The sequence below is a fragment of the Tachyglossus aculeatus genome, chromosome 25, assembly GCF_015852505.1.
Source record: "Tachyglossus aculeatus isolate mTacAcu1 chromosome 25, mTacAcu1.pri, whole genome shotgun sequence".
In the NCBI taxonomy this organism is placed as follows: Eukaryota; Metazoa; Chordata; class Mammalia; order Monotremata; family Tachyglossidae; genus Tachyglossus; species Tachyglossus aculeatus.
The window spans coordinates 12543097-12564518 of record NC_052090.1 but is presented as its reverse complement, the minus strand read 5'-3'; the positions used below and the strand labels follow the sequence as shown (position 1 = coordinate 12564518).

At 46.1% G+C, this 21422-nt stretch overlaps 2 protein-coding genes across 2 annotated transcripts in view; one reads left to right on the top strand and one right to left on the bottom strand.

The window, feature by feature from the left end:
* The first annotated feature begins 313 nt into the window (after positions 1 to 313).
* On the top strand, positions 314 to 1709 carry CEBPD (CCAAT enhancer binding protein delta). The gene has a single exon (XM_038766596.1). The coding sequence runs from the start codon at positions 330 to 332 to the stop codon at positions 1269 to 1271; it is 942 nt and encodes a 313-aa protein (XP_038622524.1). The 5' UTR covers positions 314 to 329; the 3' UTR covers positions 1272 to 1709.
* A 2662-nt stretch (positions 1710 to 4371) lies between these two features.
* The window catches only part of SPIDR (scaffold protein involved in DNA repair), a 332252-nt gene continuing 315201 nt past the window's right edge, over positions 4372 to 21422 (bottom strand). The window contains exons 15-20 of the mRNA XM_038766467.1: positions 20841 to 21051; positions 18644 to 18796; positions 11809 to 11902; positions 9917 to 10028; positions 9236 to 9289; positions 4372 to 4968 (exon numbers count right to left, since the gene is read on the bottom strand). Coding sequence (XP_038622395.1) covers positions 4813 to 4968; positions 9236 to 9289; positions 9917 to 10028; positions 11809 to 11902; positions 18644 to 18796; positions 20841 to 21051 — 780 coding nt within the window. The 3' untranslated portion in view covers positions 4372 to 4812. The remainder of the gene's footprint in view (positions 4969 to 9235; positions 9290 to 9916; positions 10029 to 11808; positions 11903 to 18643; positions 18797 to 20840; positions 21052 to 21422) is intronic.

Below are 21422 nucleotides of genomic sequence, written 5' to 3'. Positions count from 1 at the left end.
CGCGCCCCCCTCGTGCGCGCGCGCGCCCTCCCTCCCGCCTCTTCCCGCTCTCCGGCGCCCCCCCGCGGCGGGTCCCAGGCCCCCCGCTCGCCCCGCGCCCTCCCTCCCTCCCGCCTGTTCCCGCTCTCCGGCGCCCCCCGGCGGCGGGTCCGAGGGGGGCGGGGCCCGAGTCCCTCGCGCGCGCCCCCTCTCCCCCCGGGGGGGGGTATAAAAGCGGCGGGGCGGCGCGGCGGGCCCACAGTCCGACGGCCGGGACGGGACGGACGGACGGACGGACGGGGCGGACAGTTGCCGTGCCCGCCGCCGGGCCCCCCCCCCCCCCCCCCCCGATGGGCACCGCGCTGTACAGCCTGGACCCCCCGGCATGCTACCGCCACTGGCCCATGGAGCCGGCGAACTTCTACGAGCCCCCTAAGCCGGGCGCGGCAGGGGCCGGGGCCGGGGCCGGGGCCGGGGCCGGGGCGGCGTCCTGCAAGCCGGCCCGGGGGCCGGGGCCCGACCAACCCGGCGGCGTCGGCAACCCGTCGGAGCTGAGCTCGGCGGCGGCTCCGGGGGCGGGGGCCGGGGCCATGTACGACGACGAGAGCGCCATCGACTTCAGCTCCTACATCGACTCCATGGCGGCGGTGCCCAACCTGGAGCTGTGCAACGACGAGCTGTTCGCCGACCTGTTCAACAGCAACCACAAGCCCGAGCGGGGCGGGGGCGACTACGACTACCAGCCGGGGAAGCCCTTCGCGCTGCTGGGCGCCTCCTCCTCCTCGTCGTCCTCCTCGTCGTCGTCGTCCCCGGGGGCGCTCAAAAGGGAGCCCGACTGGAGCGACGGCGACCCGTCGTCGCTGCTGCCGTCGCAGATCGCCGCCTGCGCGCAGACCATCATGAACCTGTCGGCGGCGGGCGGCCAGCCCACGCCGCCCACCTCCCCGGAGCCGTCGAGCGGCCGCAGCAGCAACGGCTCGGGCGGCCTGTCGCCCGGCAACCCGCCCAAGGAGAAGCCGGGTACCACCACCGTCACCACCACCACCACCGGCAAAAAGTCCCTGGACCGGTTCAGCCCCGAGTACCGGCAGCGGCGGGAGCGCAACAACATCGCCGTCCGCAAGAGCCGCGACAAGGCCAAGAAGCGCAACCAGGAGATGCAGCAGAAGCTGGTGGAGCTGTCCTCCGAGAACGACAAGCTGCACAAGAAGATCGACCAGCTCACCCGGGACTTGAACAGCCTCCGGCAGTTTTTCAAACAGCTGCCCGGCTCCTCCTTTGACTGCCGGTAAGGAGGGACACACACACACACACACACACACACACACACACACACACACACAAAGACTTCTAGTCCAACTTATCGATACCTCAGAGACTCCTCGGACGACCACCCTGTAGCAGAAAGAGGCCCCGACGGTTGCGGAGGGGCGGGGGGGGGGGGCGGAGGTGGTGCCACGGCCGACTTGCTTTGGATTTACCCACCTTAGACCTGCGAAAGAGAAGCTAAGACGTTGTTTTCCCTTTTAAATTATTTTTGTAACGGTAGTCGTCATCCTCTCGTCGTGGTTTTTTTTGGTTTTTCAGGCCTATCGATGCAGCTACGGTACCTTTGTAAAAAAAAAAAAAATGATCGAAAAATGTAGATAAGAGACTGAGCATGCTCGACTTTTTTTTTTTTATTAATTTTTACAGTATTTCCCAGAATAAAAAAAAAATTTGTTTTCGATCGCTCCCGCTTCGTGTGTTCCCGGGGAACTGTGACCGAAAGGCTAGTGAGTGAGTTAATCAATCAGTCGTATTTATTGAGCGCTTACTGTGTGCAGGGCACTGGGCTAAGCGCTTGGGAAGTGCAAGGAGCAGCGCGGCTCGGTGGAAAGAGCCCGGGCTTTGGAGTTTGTGTGACTGTGTGACACTTCCCTTCTCTGGGCCTAAGTGACCTCATCTGTAAAATGGGGGTGAAGACTGTGAGCCCCCCCCCCCCGTGGGCCAACCTCATCACCCTGTAACCTCCCCAGCGCTTAGAACTTGTACTTGGATGAGAAGCAGTGTGGCTCAGTGGAAGGAGCCCGGGCTTTGGAGTCAGAGGTCATGGGTTCAAATCCCGGCTCCACCACTTGTCAGCCGTGTGACTTTGGGCAAGTCGCTTAACTCCTCTGTGCCTCAGTTCCCTCACCTGTAAAATGGGGATGAAGACTGTGAGCCCCCCGTGGGACATCCTGATCACCTTGTAACCTCCCCAGCGCTTAGAACAGTGCTTTGCACATAGTAAGCGCTTAATAAATGCTATCATTATTATTATTATTATTATTATTAGAACAGTGCTTTGCACATAGTAAGCGCTTAATAAATGTCATTATTATTGTTATAACAAGCTGGGAGTCAAGGCAGGCAACAGGTGGAAGGGCACCTCTCTTTGGGTCAGAGGCCGGGCGCGTTCGGGCCCTTACTTGTCCCGACGTGTAGGTGGGTGTTGTGCCGGCTCCAGAGGTCTGAAGAGTCACCCTCAAACGGGGTCGACACTGAGCCAAAAGCCACGTCAGGATCCGAGTAATTACGATCCGCAACCCGGTGAGGTCGAGGTTTCAGCCGGAGGCTCTCCTGCTGTGGGCCGAGAAAGGATTCGTTATTGCGCTGGAAAGTACGAGGCTCCCTCTTCCCCACAGGTGCCCAATTCAGCGGCCCACGATGGGACGGAGCCCCTGGCAAAAAGGGATGCTGTCTTTTTGATGTGTTTTTTTAAAAAAAATCTAAGCAGCAGGAGTGGACACCCCTGTTTTTCAAAGAGTAGGAAAGTTTATGTTCCATGCGCACTTGCCACAGGAATAAGGTATGGAAGTCTTCACTTCTGTCTGGCAAAAAGGGATGCTGTCTTGGATGGTTTTTTTTTTTTAAAAATCTAAGCAGCAGGAGTGGACACGCCTGTTTTTCAAAGAGTAGGAAAGTTTATGCTCCATGCGCATCTTGCCACAGGAATAAGGTATGGAAGTCTTCACTTCTGTCTGGCAAAAAGGGATGCTGTCTTTGATGTGCTTTTTTAAAAAAATCTAAGCAGCAGGAGTGGACACCCCTGTTTTTCAAAGAGTAGGAAAGTTTATGTTCCATGCGCATCTTGCCACAGGAATAAGGTATGGAAGTCTTCACTTCTGTCTGGCAAAAAGGGATGCTGTCTTTGATGTGTTTTTTTTTTAAAAAATCTAAGCGGCAGGAGTGGACACCCCTGTTTTTCAAAGAGTAGGAAAGTTTATGCTCCATGCGCATCTTGCCACAGGAATAAGGTATGGAAGTCTTCACTTCTCTACTGACTTTACAGCTCCTTGTGGCAGGGAACACGTTTACCAGCTCCGTATTGTACTCCACCAAGTGCTCAGTACAGTGCTCTAAACACAGGCAGCGTTCATGCTCTGCGCATGGGAAGCGCTCAGGAAATACCAGGGGTTGACTGGAAGTGGGTAATTATTTTCAGAGTTGGTGGATCATCCCGGCAAGTCCTTCTGCTTTCTAAAATTCCTTTAGCTTCTTGCCTTGGGGGAAGTGCATGATTCAGTTCCCTCCCCACGAGGGGAGTAGGTACATAGAGACCGGGGATGGCAAATCAATCCATTTCACTACTGTCAGCCTGCGAGCTATGGCTTAAAAATAAGTGTGGAGATTTACCTGTATAATTCATTTACCCCTGCTTTTTTTGGTTCCCCAATTACTAGCGACAGCGGCAGCTGACCTATAAAAGTTTTGACCCCGATATAGAAGTTGAACAAATATATGTATAATCGAAAGACACCACCAGCAGAAACGCCTGCCCCTCTCTCTATTTTAAGGTTTGCTTGCCGCAGGAAACGGCACAAAATGGATAATAATAATAATGTTGGTATTTGTTAAGCGCTTACTATGTGCAAAGCACTGTTCTAAGCGCTGGATAAATACTGTACCTTGGCTTAAGTGTAACCAACAAGAAAGAGACCATTCTGACCCAAAAGTTTTGTCGTTCAAGGTGTCAAAATAACACAATGGACTGTCCTGGTTAGGAGGGCCTAGAGAAGAATCTTTTCAGCATTCAAAGCCAATTAGTTCATGGTCTTACATTCAATTTAAATGTCAGTAAACAATGGAAGAGCAGATAACTATATTCTTATCTCCTAGATAAAAAAATAGGAGGCTACTTGATTTAGAAACCCTACTAGCTAAATACCAACAGTATTTAAAACTTTTCAATCTGCTTTCTGTACAAATTTCATAGTAGGATCAAACAGTCAGATTGTAGCTAGTGATCTACGCTTCTATTAACAATACAGTATCTAGAATTGCATGCTGGTTAACTATCGACATTTTATAACAGTTTCACCTCTGACATAGTCTCTCACCACCTTTAAAAAAAAAACCCAACACACTGGAGCATCTGAACCTTTGGATATTTTATTGTAGCACAATCTGTGATGCCTATGAAACCTGAGCGCTTTGCAGTGCGCTTTTCTGGACCATTAAAACTAGTACTAAAATGGGAAAAAAAAGTAGTCATGAAAACTATCTAAAATAACATTTAAAACTTTTCTGGACAAATTTTCACAACATTTGAAAACCATCGGGGCCGTAGGAAGCAAGCTCAATAAGCTCCAATAAAATATTCTTAAACGTAGAGCTGATCTGAGAAGTGAAATCTGGAAAGCTGTAAAGTGTTCGGAAAACAGACTTTGCTTATTTACAGCCTGTGCGGATATTTTACTCACCAGTGCTCCCAGATAATAAAAACCCTACATTTCGAGAGCCCCTCACATGGTCATATATACATTATCTCTACCGGTTAACAAATAACTCCATTACAAAGTTCACAGATGGCTATGGCAGCGGGCCATGTTCCCTTTGGTTTCTTCTTTCTTGCAAAAGTCCAATTTCCTCCAATCCAATGCAGCTCGTTGGGTGGTTGGTGACAGACTGGACGTAACAGTTTAATAATCCCACCTCCTTCCCCAGAACACTCTTCACTTCGTAACTCTGTAGCGATAAAGGCACGTTGGTTAAGCAAGTATCCCAGCACATTCTGTTCCGAGCCGCAGAGCTCTCCAAAGAATCAGAGGGTAAGGCCTTCCCCTTAGAACGTGACCTTCCGCTGCTCAAGTGGAGCTAACGGCATAGGGAAGAAAACTATCAAGGGAAACTAAAAAAGATCTACTTGGTATCGCAAACGAAGGAGCTCTATTCTGTTCATACATTCTTACTCCCGGGGAAAAAAAAAAAAAAACCACCCACCAAAACCAAAACTATCTCCTGTTCATTCAAGTGTCTGGGGGGTGAAAGTGTGAATACTCGGTATCTTTCAGATCCCTCTAGAAATAATTTTCATCAAGTAAAGAAGGAAGAGAGACCTACGCGGGCCTCTTGTCCACTGAACTCCTCCCTCCCCGCAATGTTTTTGGGCCCCATCCAACAGCAAATATGCTGGCTGCTAGGACTTCTGCCACTTCCTTTGAGAGACTTCCTCAATCCACTTACTGTCAAAGTCCTGTCCCTTCAGGCTTCCCTATTTACATGACATCTCCTTTCTCCTGGCTACTCCTCTCCCTCCCAGTTAACCAGCTCCTCTGCTACTAGCCAGAGGTGGCTAAAGGCTACGCAAGCAATCCTAGTTCAAGTGACAGCATCTCCATTTCCAGTTAGGGGGAAACTGTCGACCTGAGAGGTGGCAGTGCCTTTGTGACCACAGCACGGCGAGGACATATTGCTACCTTCAAGGAGTTTACTGTTCAAAAGTTTTGGTTCTCGCCTGGAATTCTCAAGTGAGTCTGGGTGTTCAGCCACCCGGCAGATAATACTGATGGCACTTGTTATGTGCTTACTATGTGCAAAGCACTGTTCTGAGCGCTGGGGAGGATACAAGGTGATCAGGTTGTCCCACGTGTGGCTCACAGTCTTCATCCCCATTTTACAGATGAGGCCCAGAGAAGTCAGGTGACTTGCCCAAAGTCACCCAGCTGACAAGCGGCGGAGCCGGGATTTGAACCCATGACCTCTGACTCCCAAGCCCGGGCTCTTTCCATTGAGCCACGCTGATGGCTAGAGCCTCAATCTACTGGTGGGGCCCCCAGGGCAGGGATACCCACAAGCCAGTCTATTTTGCAAGTCCAGTCAAAAGGTAGGAATTTATGATTGCCTAGGACTCCCCCCTCGCCCCCCTCGACCCCATTCTGATGGGAGCCAACCAAGATCCCACAGCGACTATATCATATTATTAGTGTGGAGCCCTACCGGTGTGGCCTAGTGAAAAGAGCACAGGTCTGGAAATCAGAGGACCTGGGTTCTAATTCCGGCTGTGACGCGTGCTGGCTGTGTGACCTTAGGCAAGTCATTTAACTTCCCCGAGCCTCACTTTCCTCATCTTTAAAACAGGGATTTCACGCCTGTTCTCCCATCTACTTAGTCTGTGAGCCCCATGTAGGACGGGGACTGTATCTGACCTGATTATCTTGTATCTACCCCAAGGCTCAGGACAGTGCTTGGCACAAAGTAAGCACTTAATAAATACCACAATTATTACTAATATTATATGGCATGATGGGAGTGCCTCAGGAAAGGTTCTCGGTGCCCAGTCCTGCACAGGCACGGGCTCGGGCAAGATGCCTGTCAACATGTAACCAGGTCAGGCCAGTGGTCCGGCATCTAAGAATTTTCTTTTTTTAAGGTATTTGTTAAGCGCTTACTAGGCACCAGGCACTGTTCTAGGCCCTGGGATAGATTCAAGGTAAACAGGTCGGACACGGTCCGTGTCCCACATGGGGCTCACGGTCTTAATCCCCATTTTACAGGTGAGGTAACTGAGGCACAGAGAAGTTAAGTGACTTGTCTGCGGTTACACAGCAGACAAATGGAGGATCCCCGGGACTAGAATCCAGGTCCTTCTGACTCCCAGCCCGTGCTCTATCCACCAGGCCATGCCGCTTCTCTGTGACTGACGAGTTTCGTCTTTGTGTAAGTGCTGTCACCTCATCTACGTAAACTCGCCTGGCACCAGTGGCCTGCAATCCTCAATTACACCCACGCTTCATTCAGTTCAGGGTAAATGGGTAAAGTTACTGCCCAATGAAAGAAACCAGAAATGGGCTATCTTCTTCCCCTCCCAAGCCAGGTTGGACAATCAGAACAACACTTTGCACATAGTAAGCGCTTAATAAATGCCATCATTATTAAATAGTTGGTGCCTAGCATTACTTTCTGGTACTTATGAAGTTTGGTATGGGCACTAATACCAGGTTCGGTCTCAACACTGTCCAACTGAGACCAGTGTACAAAGCTCTTGAGGAATATAAAGAGGAAATTACACATATAACCTAGTACGGGAGAGAGTAGAGCTAAACTGATAAATGTACCACAGTTAAGAATGAGAGAACAGACAAATAATGGACACAAGTTAATACATAAGTAGATAAAACCGTAGGTACTGGCATGGCTGGTAGGAGGACATGAGGGAATTAATTGGGGAATGACTCCTAGGGCAGGTGACTTTTTGGGGAGGGCTCTGCTAGGGGAAAGGAGCGTGGCTTGGGAGAGCCAAGGAACGAGGAGTGGGATGTTCCAGGAATCTGAAAAGCTGTGTGGAAAAATCAGATGTGGGGATGTTGAAAGTGAGGGGTGGTCAGGAGGACTGCTTGGGAAGAGTGAAGAGGTGGGCTGCAGAAAAATTAATCAAAAGTACTCACTGAACACTTACGCTGTGCAAAGCATCTTACTAAGCGCTCTGGAGTGTACAACTGAAGTGGTACACACGATCTCTATCTTCAAGGAGCTTACTGACAGGAGGAAAAGGGTGATAATTCAGTAGGAGAACGTATGGAAAAGTGACACGGCATTGAAAGGACAACCTTGAAACCAATGCTTTTTGTTTTATGGGGAAGAAACAGAAAGTCACTAGAAATTTTTGGGGAGGGAGGTGACGTGCTCTGGTTGTTGGTTTAAAAACGTGTGTATTATGCTGCATGTATGGTAGGCTGAAAAGGGGAGAGGCTGGAGGCAGGGAGACTCATAAGGAGGCGGCTACCATCATCCAGCTGGGAGCTAGAAAAAGCAGGTGCCAGGGTGGTGGTTTAAACATGGAAAAGAGGTGGAACAGGTTTAATCATATAGAAGAACCGGCAAGATTTAGAGATGGACTGAATGTGGGAGATCAATGAAGGAGAGGAGTCAGAAGATGACACTCCAGGATTTAGGACTGGACAGACTCTAAATGGCAATGACGATGGGCCCCAGCTCCTCTTTCCCAGCCCGAGGGAATGACTTGCTTCCAGTTGATGGAAGAGAGGGGCAGGTGCAGGTCAGGCTCCTGAGGACGAATACTGTCACCCTTCAGCAGGTAGAACAACTGAGTCCAAAAGTTGGTAATAATACTGTAATATTCGGCAGTACTTAAATCCTGATTAAACAGAAAGCTGTTTTCCTTTGCAAAGGGCCCACATTCCATGTCGACACAAAGACTGCTATACACAAGCTAATTAAAGCTGCAACTTGGCGGGGTGGTGGTGGTGGTGGTGGTGGTGGGGACTTGAACCAGCTCCAGCGTTTAACAATGAAGAGACATTTTCAACCTTATCGGGTACTCACGAATATTTTTCATTATCTAATCAGAAACTTTTCATCTAGGGCCCTGAAGCAGCATTGCCTAGAGGAGAGAGAGCGTAGGACTGGGAGGCAGGAGACCTGGGTTCTAATCATAGCTCTGCCACATGGCTGCTGTGTGACCATGGGCAGGTCACTTACCTTTTCTGAGTCTCAGTTTTCTCATCTGCAAAATGGGGATAAGGCACCTGCACACCTTCTCAGACTGCGAGCCCCACATGGGATGGGGACAATGACCGATCCTATATCGTTTCTACCCCAATGCTACGCACATAGTAAGCATTTCGTAAACCCCACAGTTATTATGATAACCTTTAAAAATATACATCTGATCTTATTCCCCTGCTTCTTTCTAAGTCTGCATGTGAATTCCTCTTCCCAAAATCTGCTAAAGGACATTATCGAGATCCTCCAGTGTTTGTAGGTGGCCTCGAGGTCACAGTTTTGCTTCGTTAGCCTTAAATCGATAGATTTTTCAATTCAATACTATCACTCATCAACATTTTTTATTGTGGGACTGCATTTACTTTTTGTTGCTACTCCTAAGGAAGAAAATTTCAAAAACAGTTTTGGGATATTCTTTTCCTCTTAGGTAGCCCACTCGACAAGTTTGGCTTTTTACATGGGTTTGTCTGGGATCTCAACTTGAACTTACCCCATCTTCGGAGGAGGGAGATTTCAGAAGTGAAGAAATACTCCTTTGCAGAAGCTGCAGAATACGCGGTAAATAGAACAAGTGAAAAATTACAAATCCCATGTTAGAAATCAACCGTGTTAAAAACGTTAGAAATCAATTGGGTGATGTTGGGCAAGTCACTTTACTTCTCTGTGCCTCAGCTACCTCACCTGTAAAATGGGGACTAATACTGGGAGCCCCAAGTGGGATATGGACTGTGTCCAGCCCGATTAGCTTATATCTACCCCAGAGCTTAGTACAATGTCTGGCACACAGTAAGTGGTTAACAAATATCATTAAAAAACATTCAATCAATGGTACTGATTGAGTGCTAAACATGTTCTGAAGAAAAATTGCTTAGGTTTAGAGTCACCAGTTCTCTGTTAGCCCATGGACCAGGCTTCTGTAATTGAAAATGGCATCTTCAAGTTTTAAATCCCCAAGTTACACATGACCATATGTCACACACACAGAAGGTCAGCAAACTTTCTCCCACTACACATCCGGTAACAATTCTCTTCCTTTAAGAAAATTCACCCCATGTGCCAATGAGTGGGACATGCAAAACTGTTCCACAGTCCTTGAATTACAGTCTTGACCTCAAGCGTTATCAATGATCTGCAAATCAGGTTCAGCGATGCCAGTTTCAAATATACGTACCTTCACTTTTACTGTACACTGTGGTCTCGAGGGACAGTTCAGAAAGACTTCCAGTTGCATCCTGCGCATAGGAGATGTTACGACCTGGGAGCATTTGTCACAGTAAAGCAATCTGACGAGTAGAAACAGCGCAGTAAGGAACAAAACACACGAGAGTTCAAGGATCAACTATCATATGAACAGCCAACAAAGCCAATGCCTCCTCAATTTTCAGCCCAGGGTCATTCATGCAGAACAACAGAAGACTATGCTTATGGAGAGCAAACTCAAGAGATGGTCTAAGGAAATACTCATTCAGGATGCACTGAGGGGAAAGCTGGCCACCTATGACTATGGAGAGAGAGAGAGAGAGAGAGAGAGAGAGAGAGAGAGAGAGAGAGAGTGTGTGTGTGTGTGTGTGTATGTGTGTATGTGTGTATGTGAGCATGTGTATGCAGGGGAGGAAGCTGAGTGGGAGGGAGGGAGTGCGGAAGTGGGGGCGACCATTAAGTGTGTGTACTGAAGGATATTAGCCAGTGGAAGCCAATAAAGCCTACTGGGAAAACACCCAACTGGTGGAGGGCACCTCTGTTTGAAGCAAGGATGTCTTTGGGGTTCTAGATTCTCCCAGTGCCCTCAACTAAACTCCAGACTTCGCTACCTTTGTAGAATCACCATTTAAATGTATGAGTACCCTACTCTAACACTCTTTATCGATACTTCTTTAACACCAAGAAGAAAGGGACTGCTTATACATTAATACCACCAACCCAGTTTACTTAAGGGAGGTGGTTTTCTCTTTGTTTACCAAAGGGCAGAGAGACATGGAACATCATCTTCCCTGCCTGAATTCTTTTTTTTATCAAAATCCCTGCACGCTTTCTTGGCCACCTGGCTCCAAGGACAACCCTCAGTTATGCGTCTAGATGGTGAAGTCCAAAGGGGAGATGGCTGAACTGACTGAAAAAGGAATAAACCAAGGCAAATCCCTTTGGCCTCCAGGCTAACAAGGCCAAAACAATCTGAGGAGAGCAATGATTTCAGCTACGAGGCGCTATTTGGGGTTTTTACAGTTACTCACTGGTCACTTCAGTAAGAGAGGAACTGTGACTACTGAGGTCTCACGGCATGCGGGCTCATACTTTCAAGCACGTTCTTACTAGCAAACAGCAATGTCAGATGACCTCTGTCTAATCTTCGTTTGGTCTGGTTTGCCAGGGTAAAAGTATGTAGGAGAAATAGGACAAACCATACAGGCACCTGGTTTTCTTGCTGATTCTCTCTGGCCCTGAAATTTCCAAGCCCCGTGGCTGGTTTGATTGACCAAAGTTTGGGAAAAGACTGCCCCAAGTTTGCTTCTCCAGTCTTTGTGCTACAGCGTGTCCTTACTATTTACACGGCCTACAAAATGGGCATTGGCTGCTTCTCAGAAACAAGTGGTCCCAGAGCCTTCACATAAAAAAATCCCACTTCCCATCATGTACAAAACTAGGATCTGCCTAGCTTTGGCATCATCTGACCGGTGATCTGAAATCACCCTGAGTTGGTTCTGTAGGGAAACCTTGGAGGTGACCGCTAGCCCTTGTCACTGCAGTCACTCCCATGCTGCCTCAGACCAGGCAGGGATGTCAAGTTACCTGTTTCAGTTGTTGGCGATCTTCACAGGCTGCTACGCTTCTGTCAGTCATGTTTTATTTATGCTTGTCTGTGTAACTATAAAGTTACACAAACAAGCATACAAAAAAAACCATGACTGACTGAGCCTCAAGGGCAGGGGGAGTGCCATCTCCTTCCTTGGAAACTTCCCACAGTGCCTAGTATAGTGCTCCACATCCAGTGGTGACTACTGCCTGCTCTCAGCAAATGAGGATGGGGAGGACACGGGAACTGTATTCGAGCTCCCTGCTTCTTACCCGTCTCCCGAACTCTGTCCCAGCTGTCCGCTGCCACATCTGTTACACACGGGCCAGGAGAAAGCGGTGCTCTCGTCCACTCCAACCACAGTGCCTGGGCCGAATGACATGACAGTTGCAAAGTCTGACTCCTCTTCTATAATCTCTCCCCTCAGGGACTCTGCCTCCCACCTCCTCTTCCCAGGAACAAGACAAAAATGATCACAGAGACAAAAACGATCATAGAGAGAGCTTAAGCCTCAAGTTCCTCTAAGGTGATTCTGCTGCCTCGCTGCAGGAATGAAAAAAAGACTTCACATAAGAAGAGACAAGTCCAACCATAGTAATGCAGATATTGTTCAAAATCATCCACGTCACATTCCAAATAGCCTCTAGCTTCAGGTTTAGCTACATGGCCCAATGTTCTAGCAGAATTTTGACTTAAGGGAGCCAGCAGGCCAAAACTCATGGGAATCATAGGCTCCATCACAATGACTTGGCTGGGGAAAAGGAAAAGGGACAACCACGATGATAAAGGTCCTGACTTTGGAGGGAGAGTAAACTCTGGTTTTAATACAGGGAAACCCTCTCCTGTATTCTATAGTATAGATGCTGAAACAAAGGAATGGAGGATGGGGACGGTGGGTCCTATTTCTGGTTCTCTTAGACTCCTCCAATAATCTGGAGGGCGTGCACTTACCTGTGGTATACCCAAAACCACAATATCACACCCAGCAGTATAACTGAAATTCACCGTAGTATTTAAGGGTCAGAGTGAGGGTCGAGCTGTGTTATCTGTGGGTCCATTCCTAATTTGGGATTCCCTCAGTGATCTTTAGAAAGTCACAGAAGTCTCTTGAGTTTATCTATTTAGTTATTTAATTGTAACTAAATACTCTGGAAGCGTCAGGTTTGAGGGATTCCAAATGCAACTTAAAAATATAGTGTTTGGACAGAAAGCCAAGATGACTCTGAGCAAGTAGAAAAAGAGACAACCAGCATAAGGACAAAACATACCAGTGTAACAACAAGCAGAGAGAAGCAAGGATAGCGATAGGGAGGCGGATGGCCACAGCCGAGGAGTGCCATTGTTCTATGACAAATAATGCCAAAATATTCCCGTGAGTGAGCATCTTGAATACAGCATCGACACAGGATCCTACTGGAAAGGCATTCATCCTGAGTGCTCAATGGGAATGTGTCCACCCACTCTGTTATATTACTATATTGACCTCTCCCAACTGCTTAGCACACAGTAAGCGCTCGATAAACATGATTGATTGATGGGCTGATTGATGGAGGAGTTACTGGCTCTGGATAGCACCTCTATACACAAATACAAAAATCAGAACATTTCTTACTGAACGGAGATGGAATTAGAAGACCAGGGAAGAGAGGGCCCAGATGGGGTACAGATCTCAGAGAAGGGAAAGAAGAGGTTTTTCAATCTCCCCATGGGACAGTCGGCTTCACTCCCAAGGGAAACAATTATCGGTGGGAAAATGGCCTGCAAAGGAGATAAGAGAATTATGAGGAATGGGCAGGCTTAATTCATTCAAAATAAGACAAGAAAAGGATACTTGAGGGCTTTTCCATGGTATTAGAGACGGATAATGATGCAGAAACAATTTTGATTTTAGAAAAGCTGTAATAGTTTATGCAGTTATACTGCAGAGCTCATTCAATGACACTTTAGGAAGGCTGCAGGGTCAAAAACTGACCAAAGCCAACTGGAAGCCTTCCCTGACTAATCTCTCGCTTCCCTGCCCTATTTCTCTCCTCACTACATCACTTCTGCACTTGAGTTCATACCCCTTAAGCACTTATGAGAAGCAGCGTGGCTCAGTGGAAAGAGCACGGGCTTTGAAGTCAGAGGTCAGGGGTTCAAATCCCGGCTCCGCCAACTGTCAGCTGTGTGACTTTGGGCAAGTCACTTAACTTTTCTGTGCCTCAGTTACCTCATCTGTAAAATGGGGACAACCCGATCACCTTGTAACCTCCCCAATGCTTAGAACAGTGCTTTGCACATAGTAAGGGCTTAACAAATACCATTATTATTATTATTATCATTATTATTATTATTATTATTATTATAGAACTCATCCCATTCCCACAGCACTTATGTACATATCTTTATATTGGTTGCTTCCCATATCTGTAATTTATTTTAGTGCTTGTCTCTCCCCCTTCCCCCACTAGACTAGAGGCTCCTTGAGGCCAGGGATCGTGTCTATTAACTCTACTGGATTCTCATAAGTGCTTCATCTAGTGATCTGTCACAGCAACAGCTCAATAAATACCAACGATTGATTGAACATAGGTCGGTGACAAAGATCAGTGAATAAAGAGGGCAGTGGGGGAGAGAGGCAGGGTCTAGTCATTAGAACCAAGTGGGGCAGTGGAGTGAAGGAGTTAAGCAAGGGACTAACGAACCAGGATTTCAGACTTCGGTTTTCCAACTGTCATATCGTACTCTCTCAAATACTTAGTACCGTGCTCTGCATATAGTAAGCACTCAAATTTGATCGATGGACTGACTGACATCTATCAGTGGCCCTACCCTGATTTGGTATTAGTTACGCACTTATGATGTGCCAGGCACTGTACTAAGTGCTCAGGTAGATACAAGCTAATCAGGTTGGACAGAATCCCTGTCCTACATGGGGTTCACAGTCTTAATTTCCATTTTACAGATGAGGTAACTGAGCCCCAGAGAAGTTAACTTCTTAACTTAGAAGTTAAGTCACTTAGAAGTTAAGTGACTTGCCCAAGGTCCCACAGCAGATACGTGGCGGAGCTGGGATCAGAACCAGATCCTTGTGAATCCCAGGTCCATGCTCTATCCACTGGGCAGTGCCGCTTCTCATAACTACTGACTTTTCTTAACTATGACTGGCATTCCAACTTTCTCCCCACTGCAACAACATCTAAAACAGAGCAGCGTTTTTGCAAGTCCAGCTCAGCAAATGTCTCCGGTATGTTTTAAGGCCTTAAAACAATGTGATTCACAGTACTGTTTGGCTTATAGGCACCGTGAACTGGTTTAACTGCCATGTGGGGCTGCCAAATTCATGCCACCTTGAGGAACTGTGATTTTTAGACAACTGCTGCAGGGGAAGGTACCTCTGGTGTGGATCAGGAGCAGGTTTGGTTGCTCCAGCCATTATGTAAAGAGCTTGAAAACGGGGAAACTACAATTGGGCTGGGGGAGTCAAATCTGGGCACCCCAAAGCTCTGACAGATAACTGAAGGTTATAACTAAGTTATAACTAAGTGATAACTAAGGTTTAAGTGCTTAGTACAGTGCTCTGCACACAGTAAGTGCTCAATAAATATGATTGATTGATTGAAGGTGAAAGGCTCAGCATTCCAGCAGTCGATGGGAGGGCCTGCAGACTCCAAGCACCCTCACTGCTCACTGGCTGTTCGAGTTAACGAGTGAGTGGCCTGTGCGATCCTTGTTTGCAACTGGGCCTTTCTTTAAAAAAAATAAAAAATAAAAAAAAAAAAAACCCAGTCGGACTGGTTCTTATCGGGCAATCTGACAGTCATGCCTGAGTAGCCATACACTTTGTGAAAATAGTAGTGTTTACACATTCAATTGATTTAACTCCGCTGGCCTGCAAGATGGTTTCCAAATGGTTTTGTAATGTTGACGAGGACTAAATGAGGCTCAAAAAAATAAAAAAAGACTAAAGCGCTCATATGACATGAAAATCTGGCAAAAAAAATTGCTGACATACCAAGATATCCTCTGGATGGTTTCCTAGCCAGTCACCATAAGTGTTAAAAACAGGTTAAAAATACAACCACCTATAAATTTTTGCTAAAAAACACTACGATTGTACTTTAATATAGCTTCCCCATAGAAGAGAAAGAACATTCCCAGTCCTTCTGGGACAGGGTTTTTATCCCACATATTATCATGCCACTAAATATAACTGTTCCTGCAGGAAAAAGTATTGATATGATGACCCTACACAGAACAACAGTTTGAACAAAAGCCAGATAACTCTTTTTTTAAAAAAATCTCTACACTTTAAGGAGCAGAAGGAGAAAACAAGAGGAGACTAACTGAACCAGCTCAGACCAACACTGGTAAGACGACTGCAAGCCTATTTAGTATTCTAAACCAAGTTGGGAAAGAGGTTAGTAAATATAATTTCACCTTATTTGAAGTCAAATATGTAATCATAATGGAGCCTGTTTTCTCTAGTTGGAAGCAGTGTTTTCTCTCCTTTCCGCTTTTCCTCCTTCCATGAGAACTTGAGACACTGAAATTCTTGGGACTTTCAAGCAATTTAAAGAACTAAATGTTATTTTCTGACCTGTGGTTTTTGTTTAATCTTGCTGGGCCCAGTATGAATATTTCCTCTGAGTTGGAGTTACCTCGTTATTCTAGGGAAGCAGTGTGGCTCAGTGGAAAGAGCACGGGCTGGGGAGCCAGAGGTCTTGGGTTCTAATCCCAGCTCTGCCACTTGTCAGCTTTGTGACCTTGGGCAAGTCACTTCACTTCTCTGGGTCTCAGTTCCCTCATCTGTAAAATGGGGATGAAGAATGTCAGCCCCCCATGGGATAACCTGATTACCTTGTATCTACCCCAGCGCTTAGAACAGTGCTTGGCACATAGTAAGCACTTAACAAATACCAACATTATTATTCTACTGCACCAAATACAAAGCAGAGCTTCCCAAATTTAAAGTGGGGTATGATGCAAGAATATACCGAGATCACCTCAGGCCATTTCTCTTTATGGATCTATCAAAGTTGGCTTATGACCCAGTGCTCAGCCAAGCAGAGTGAAACACAGAGCTTGCACCTGTTCTTCACGTGGGATCAGTACTGAGACTCTTCAAGGCTTCATAACCCCATATTTTCACATCAGGGCCAATGGCAAGTTCTCTTTCACCTCAGTAGAAGTGAAATATAATCAACTTATTTTAATGATTTCCACAAACTTCTCCATTTTTCAAGAAGACCTTTAAAAAGCATGTTTGTGGGTATGTGTTCCTAATAAACTGAGAACATTTCCATACAACACATTTTCAAATTAACTCCAATTTATGGGCCTTGAGTTGTATTCAAATTGGAATTTTCTGAACTGAATTTCCTGTTAGTAGCATAAGGTTGGCATTTCTGGTGTGGGGACTTGGATTCTGTAAATGAGCCAATTTTTCCTTTCATCAGCACCCTTAATGGACATTTTTGCTGTCAAATGTCATTCAGCTATCAGAAATTTCCTGATGCCATAAAGGGCATGAGTGAGAGTTAGAATCTCCTACTGTTTCCTAAAGCATAAGTTATCAATCGCCTCAGAACTGCGAGACACTACACACACACAATCCCAATACTCAGAGTACAGTGTTCAAAGTGCAGCACATTTTTTCATTCCAGAGGAAAGTCTCTTTTAATGTCCCTAATCCACCAACACCCATTCATTCAATCATATGTACTGAGCACTTACTGTGTGTAGAGCACTGTACTAAGTGCTTGGAAACTACAATTCGGCAACAAATAGAGACAATCCCTACCCAGCAACGGGCTCAAAGTCTTGCACTGACCTAACTAGCCCAGTTTACAGGATGTTTGAAATGCATGCAGAGGTTCTTGAAATAAAGATGCTGCAGAGGTACAAAATGGTATAGCTTTTTTGTCTTCAGACAATATTTATGTTTTTTAAAAATTTTGTCTCACAATGTTCAGCCAAATGAAAAAGTGTCAAGAAGGAAGGGATTTTTCAGTAATGAGAAATCAGGACAGAAAAAAAAGGGAAGAGAAGGCACAGTAACTCAGAGGAGGACGGGACCTTTTTTATTTCCTTACTGGAAAAAATAAATTAGTACACTCAGTCAGGGGCCTGAAAAACAAATGTGTGTTATTGACTGGAGAAGATCGTACCTCCGATTAGAAACTTTATCTTTTATATAAAAACCCTGCACATCTTTTCAGCCATCATAAAATCCTGACTCGACTGACTCAATGTTCCCACTGACAAATGCCTGAGTGGTAAAGAACATCCAAATATTTTTCCCCAAAGTCATTTTCTTGAATGGGAATGTCTACTGCTCACATCCTTAATCCTTTGCATATGTACGGAGTGATGTAGGCCAGACTCGTGACCTTGTGGCTGGTGTTTTGTGGTTCCACCCGAAGGACCCGAGTTCAACTCTCAGGCTCAGATTATCTCTTCCTTGTTGAGGCCCCAGGGAACCGTTTTGCATTATTCTGTCAATATTCTGTCAGCTTTGTTCTCCTCTGCTCTGTTCAGTCTGACTGTCTGGAGCAATTAGGCATTATAGGTGTGCTCTGCACCCACTAAGCGCTCAATAAATACAACTGAATGAGTGAATGACTGAACAATATGCCCAAGACGTGCAGAGCAGGCCACAGGCACAAAGACATGAACAGGAATAAATGAAATTCAGCAGTGGAACGGAATTTCTCTCTTGCACCATGAGCTTTGGAAGAGTAATAAGCTGAGGTCTGTAGTGCTGGGAGAGGGTGAGAATTTCATCACTGAAGATCCTCAGCCCAAAATTCAGGTACCCCAATTCCACAGGATTCATCCCAACATGCCATGAGAGGTCTTAAGAAATTTGAACTTGCTGGAGCTTATTAAAATTACTGATTATTAGTGATTTTTCAGAGTAACCCTCTGAGATAGGTCAAGATTTCCTCCATTTTACAGATGAAGAAATGGGGGACTATTGTCACTAAATTGGTAAGAAAGCCAAAAGTAGTGGTGGAGTTATAACTCTTACTCAAATAATCAAGGTCAGGGCCAATAAAATAAACAATAAGACATCACACTAAAAACAAACATCAAGTGTTCATTCCATGCAAAAAGGTTACTGACCTCGTACGCTACAAATCGAGTTGACCTGAGTGGTAGAATCCAACTCATCTAGTTTAACCGGGCCGGTCAGCTCACTGGAGTCAGCACTGGAGGCCGTACACAAAAGGGGCTTTTCAAGAGAGAGGACAGTACGTTCAACACAAACAATCCCACCTGCCAACAAAGACATTTCAGATTATTACCACAGTGAGGAAAAGAGTAACCATGTTCATGGTCTACACCAATAAAGATAGTGTCCTCTGCCAGTTACTTAGAGGAGAGATAGGCTCTATGCTGTGATAGCTATGCACGCTCCAGAAAGACTGTTTGCAATGAAATCTGCATTGTGCTACCAGTAAACTTAGGGCCACTGGGCAAACATGCTTCACTACATGCTTCCAGAAGCAGCACGGCTCAGTGGAAAGACCATGGGCTTTGGAGTCAGAGGTCATGGGTTCAAATCCCAGCTTCGCCAATTGTCAGCTGTGTGACTTTGGGCAAGTCACTTAACTTCTCTGGGCCTCAGTTACCTCATCTGTAAGACTGTGAGCCCCCCGTGGGACAACCTGATCACCCTGTAACCTCCCCAGTGCTTAGAATAGTGCTTTGCACATAGTAAGCGCTTAATAAATGCCATTATTATTATTATTACATAGACTGTAAGCCCGTTGTGGGCAGGGATTGTCTCTCTTCATTGCTGTATTTTACTTTCCAAGGTTCAGTGCTCTGCACACAGTAAGTGTGTTATAAATAAGACTGAATGAATGAATGAAAAATGCACACAAGCACTGGATTCAAACACAATTAAGGCAGGATTCTACCTTAATCCCTGGGAAATGGGCCCTCTGAAATTTAGCCTTTTCCTAGAGGCCTGATGCATGCTTAAAGATGTTCATCCAGATTTTATCATCAGGTTGCTCTTTGACATCCAAAGCAGAGTTGGAAAACCAACCCACCTCAGGTGACAGAAGGGCCTCAAACATGGCAGAGCCTCTAGGCCAAGGGACGTTAGGCAGATGCTCAAAAAATGGGACTGACTGGGACTGGGACTGCTATAGCTAATGGGTCCTCTTTTAGCTGAAGGGAGCCCCTTACTGCAATTATTATTAACCGCATTAGCTACTTAGAGGTACCAGGTACTCCAAGAGGCCTTCCCAGATTAAGCCCTCTTTTCCCCAACTATGGCACTTTCAGCACCAACTATGCATTTAGATCTGCACCCTTTAAGCACTTGATATTCATCCCTCCCTCAGCCCCACAGCAATTCTGAACATATCCAAAATTCATTTATTTATATTGATGCCTGTCTCCCCCTCTAAACTGCTTCTTGTGGGCAGGGAACATGTCTGCCGGGTCTGTTTCACTGTAACTCTCCTAAGTGCTTAGTACAGTGCCCTGCACAAAGTAAGTGCTCAACAAATACCACTGACTGACTTATACCCAAGGCAGTAGCCTTCCTGCTATAGCTCCCAGAGGCTTCCAGGAGAGACAGCATCTAAATACCCAAAGGTACCAATTCCAGACAGTGCTTTGAAGCCTAGCAGCGTGGCTCAGTGGAAAGAGCCCGGGCTATGGAGTCAGAGGTCATGGGTTCAAATCCAGGCTCCGCCACTTGTCAGTTGTGTGACTTTGGGCAAGCCACTTAACTTCTCTGTGCCGCGGTTCCCTCATCTGTAAAATGGGGATTAAGATTGTGAGCCCCACGTGGGACAACCTGATCACCTTGTAACCTCCCCAGCGCTTAGAACAGTGCTTCACACATAGTAAGTGCTTAATAAATGCCATTATTATTATTATTATTACTAAAGGACCACCGGGGCTGGCATCTAAAGGGGACTGAAGTGCTTTCTCTGTCTCCCCAACATTCCTTAATTTCAAACAGTACTCAATCTCTTATCATTTTCATTGTCACAATGGCCAAATCAAATCCTTCTTAATTCTACCACAATCAGTGAGGTTGAGTAGTTACTTAAATTCTCAGTTTGTCAGTTTCCTCTTCTGTAAAATGAGGTTTAACTTCCTGTTCTTCTTCATCCTTAGACTGTGAGTCCCATGTGGAACTGGGATCCTCTCCCATCTGATTATCCTGTATGTATCCTAGTACTTAGGACAGTGCTGGTAAATGTTACAATTGCTGGGTAACCCTACCCATTTTTGAATCTGTCATATCTGTCATAACCTGTCTATAGGTTTTTAGTTCATCGATAACACAGCTTACCCCTTTCTCGTAGGGCATCCTTGAAGAAGAGATCACAGGGGACCATATCTCTGAAGGCCTCAGTGACTTCAGCGCTGAGAACACATGATGGGACGACACAGACTGGCACTGTCTTTGGGAGGCTGGAGCTGTTCTCGTCATCCGCTTGCAGTGTGGCATCCATCACCACCAGCCAAATCGCTCTCTGATCCGGAGGAAGACTACTGTTTAACTAAAGTTTCAAAGAAAAAAAAAGAATGAGAACAAATCTTCATCAAGAAAAGGGTTAAGCGGTGGAGTTCAGGACAAGCCAGAATAAGATAAGGACCTGTAGCTATAATCTCAGCCTTATAGTGATAATTGAGATAAAGTATATACATATCCAAATTTCAAGATAATTAAATTTGTTAAAATGAAAGCCTCATTATTATAAAATTGAGACATTCAGGCTAATAACTAGATGCATTTTGTTTGGAGTCTATTAGAACATACATCTCCCCAAATACTGTAACACTAATCTTTCCCTTACTTACGCTGGCTAATTTATGTATTGCATTTTGGTCTGTAACTGCCACAGAGTACCTCTCTGACCTCACCTGTATC

Excerpts from the sequence above, each read along its gene's own strand:
- CEBPD (XM_038766596.1), top strand. The coding sequence starts at position 330 with ATGGGCACCGCGCTGTACAGCCTGGACCCCCCGGCATGCTACCGCCAC.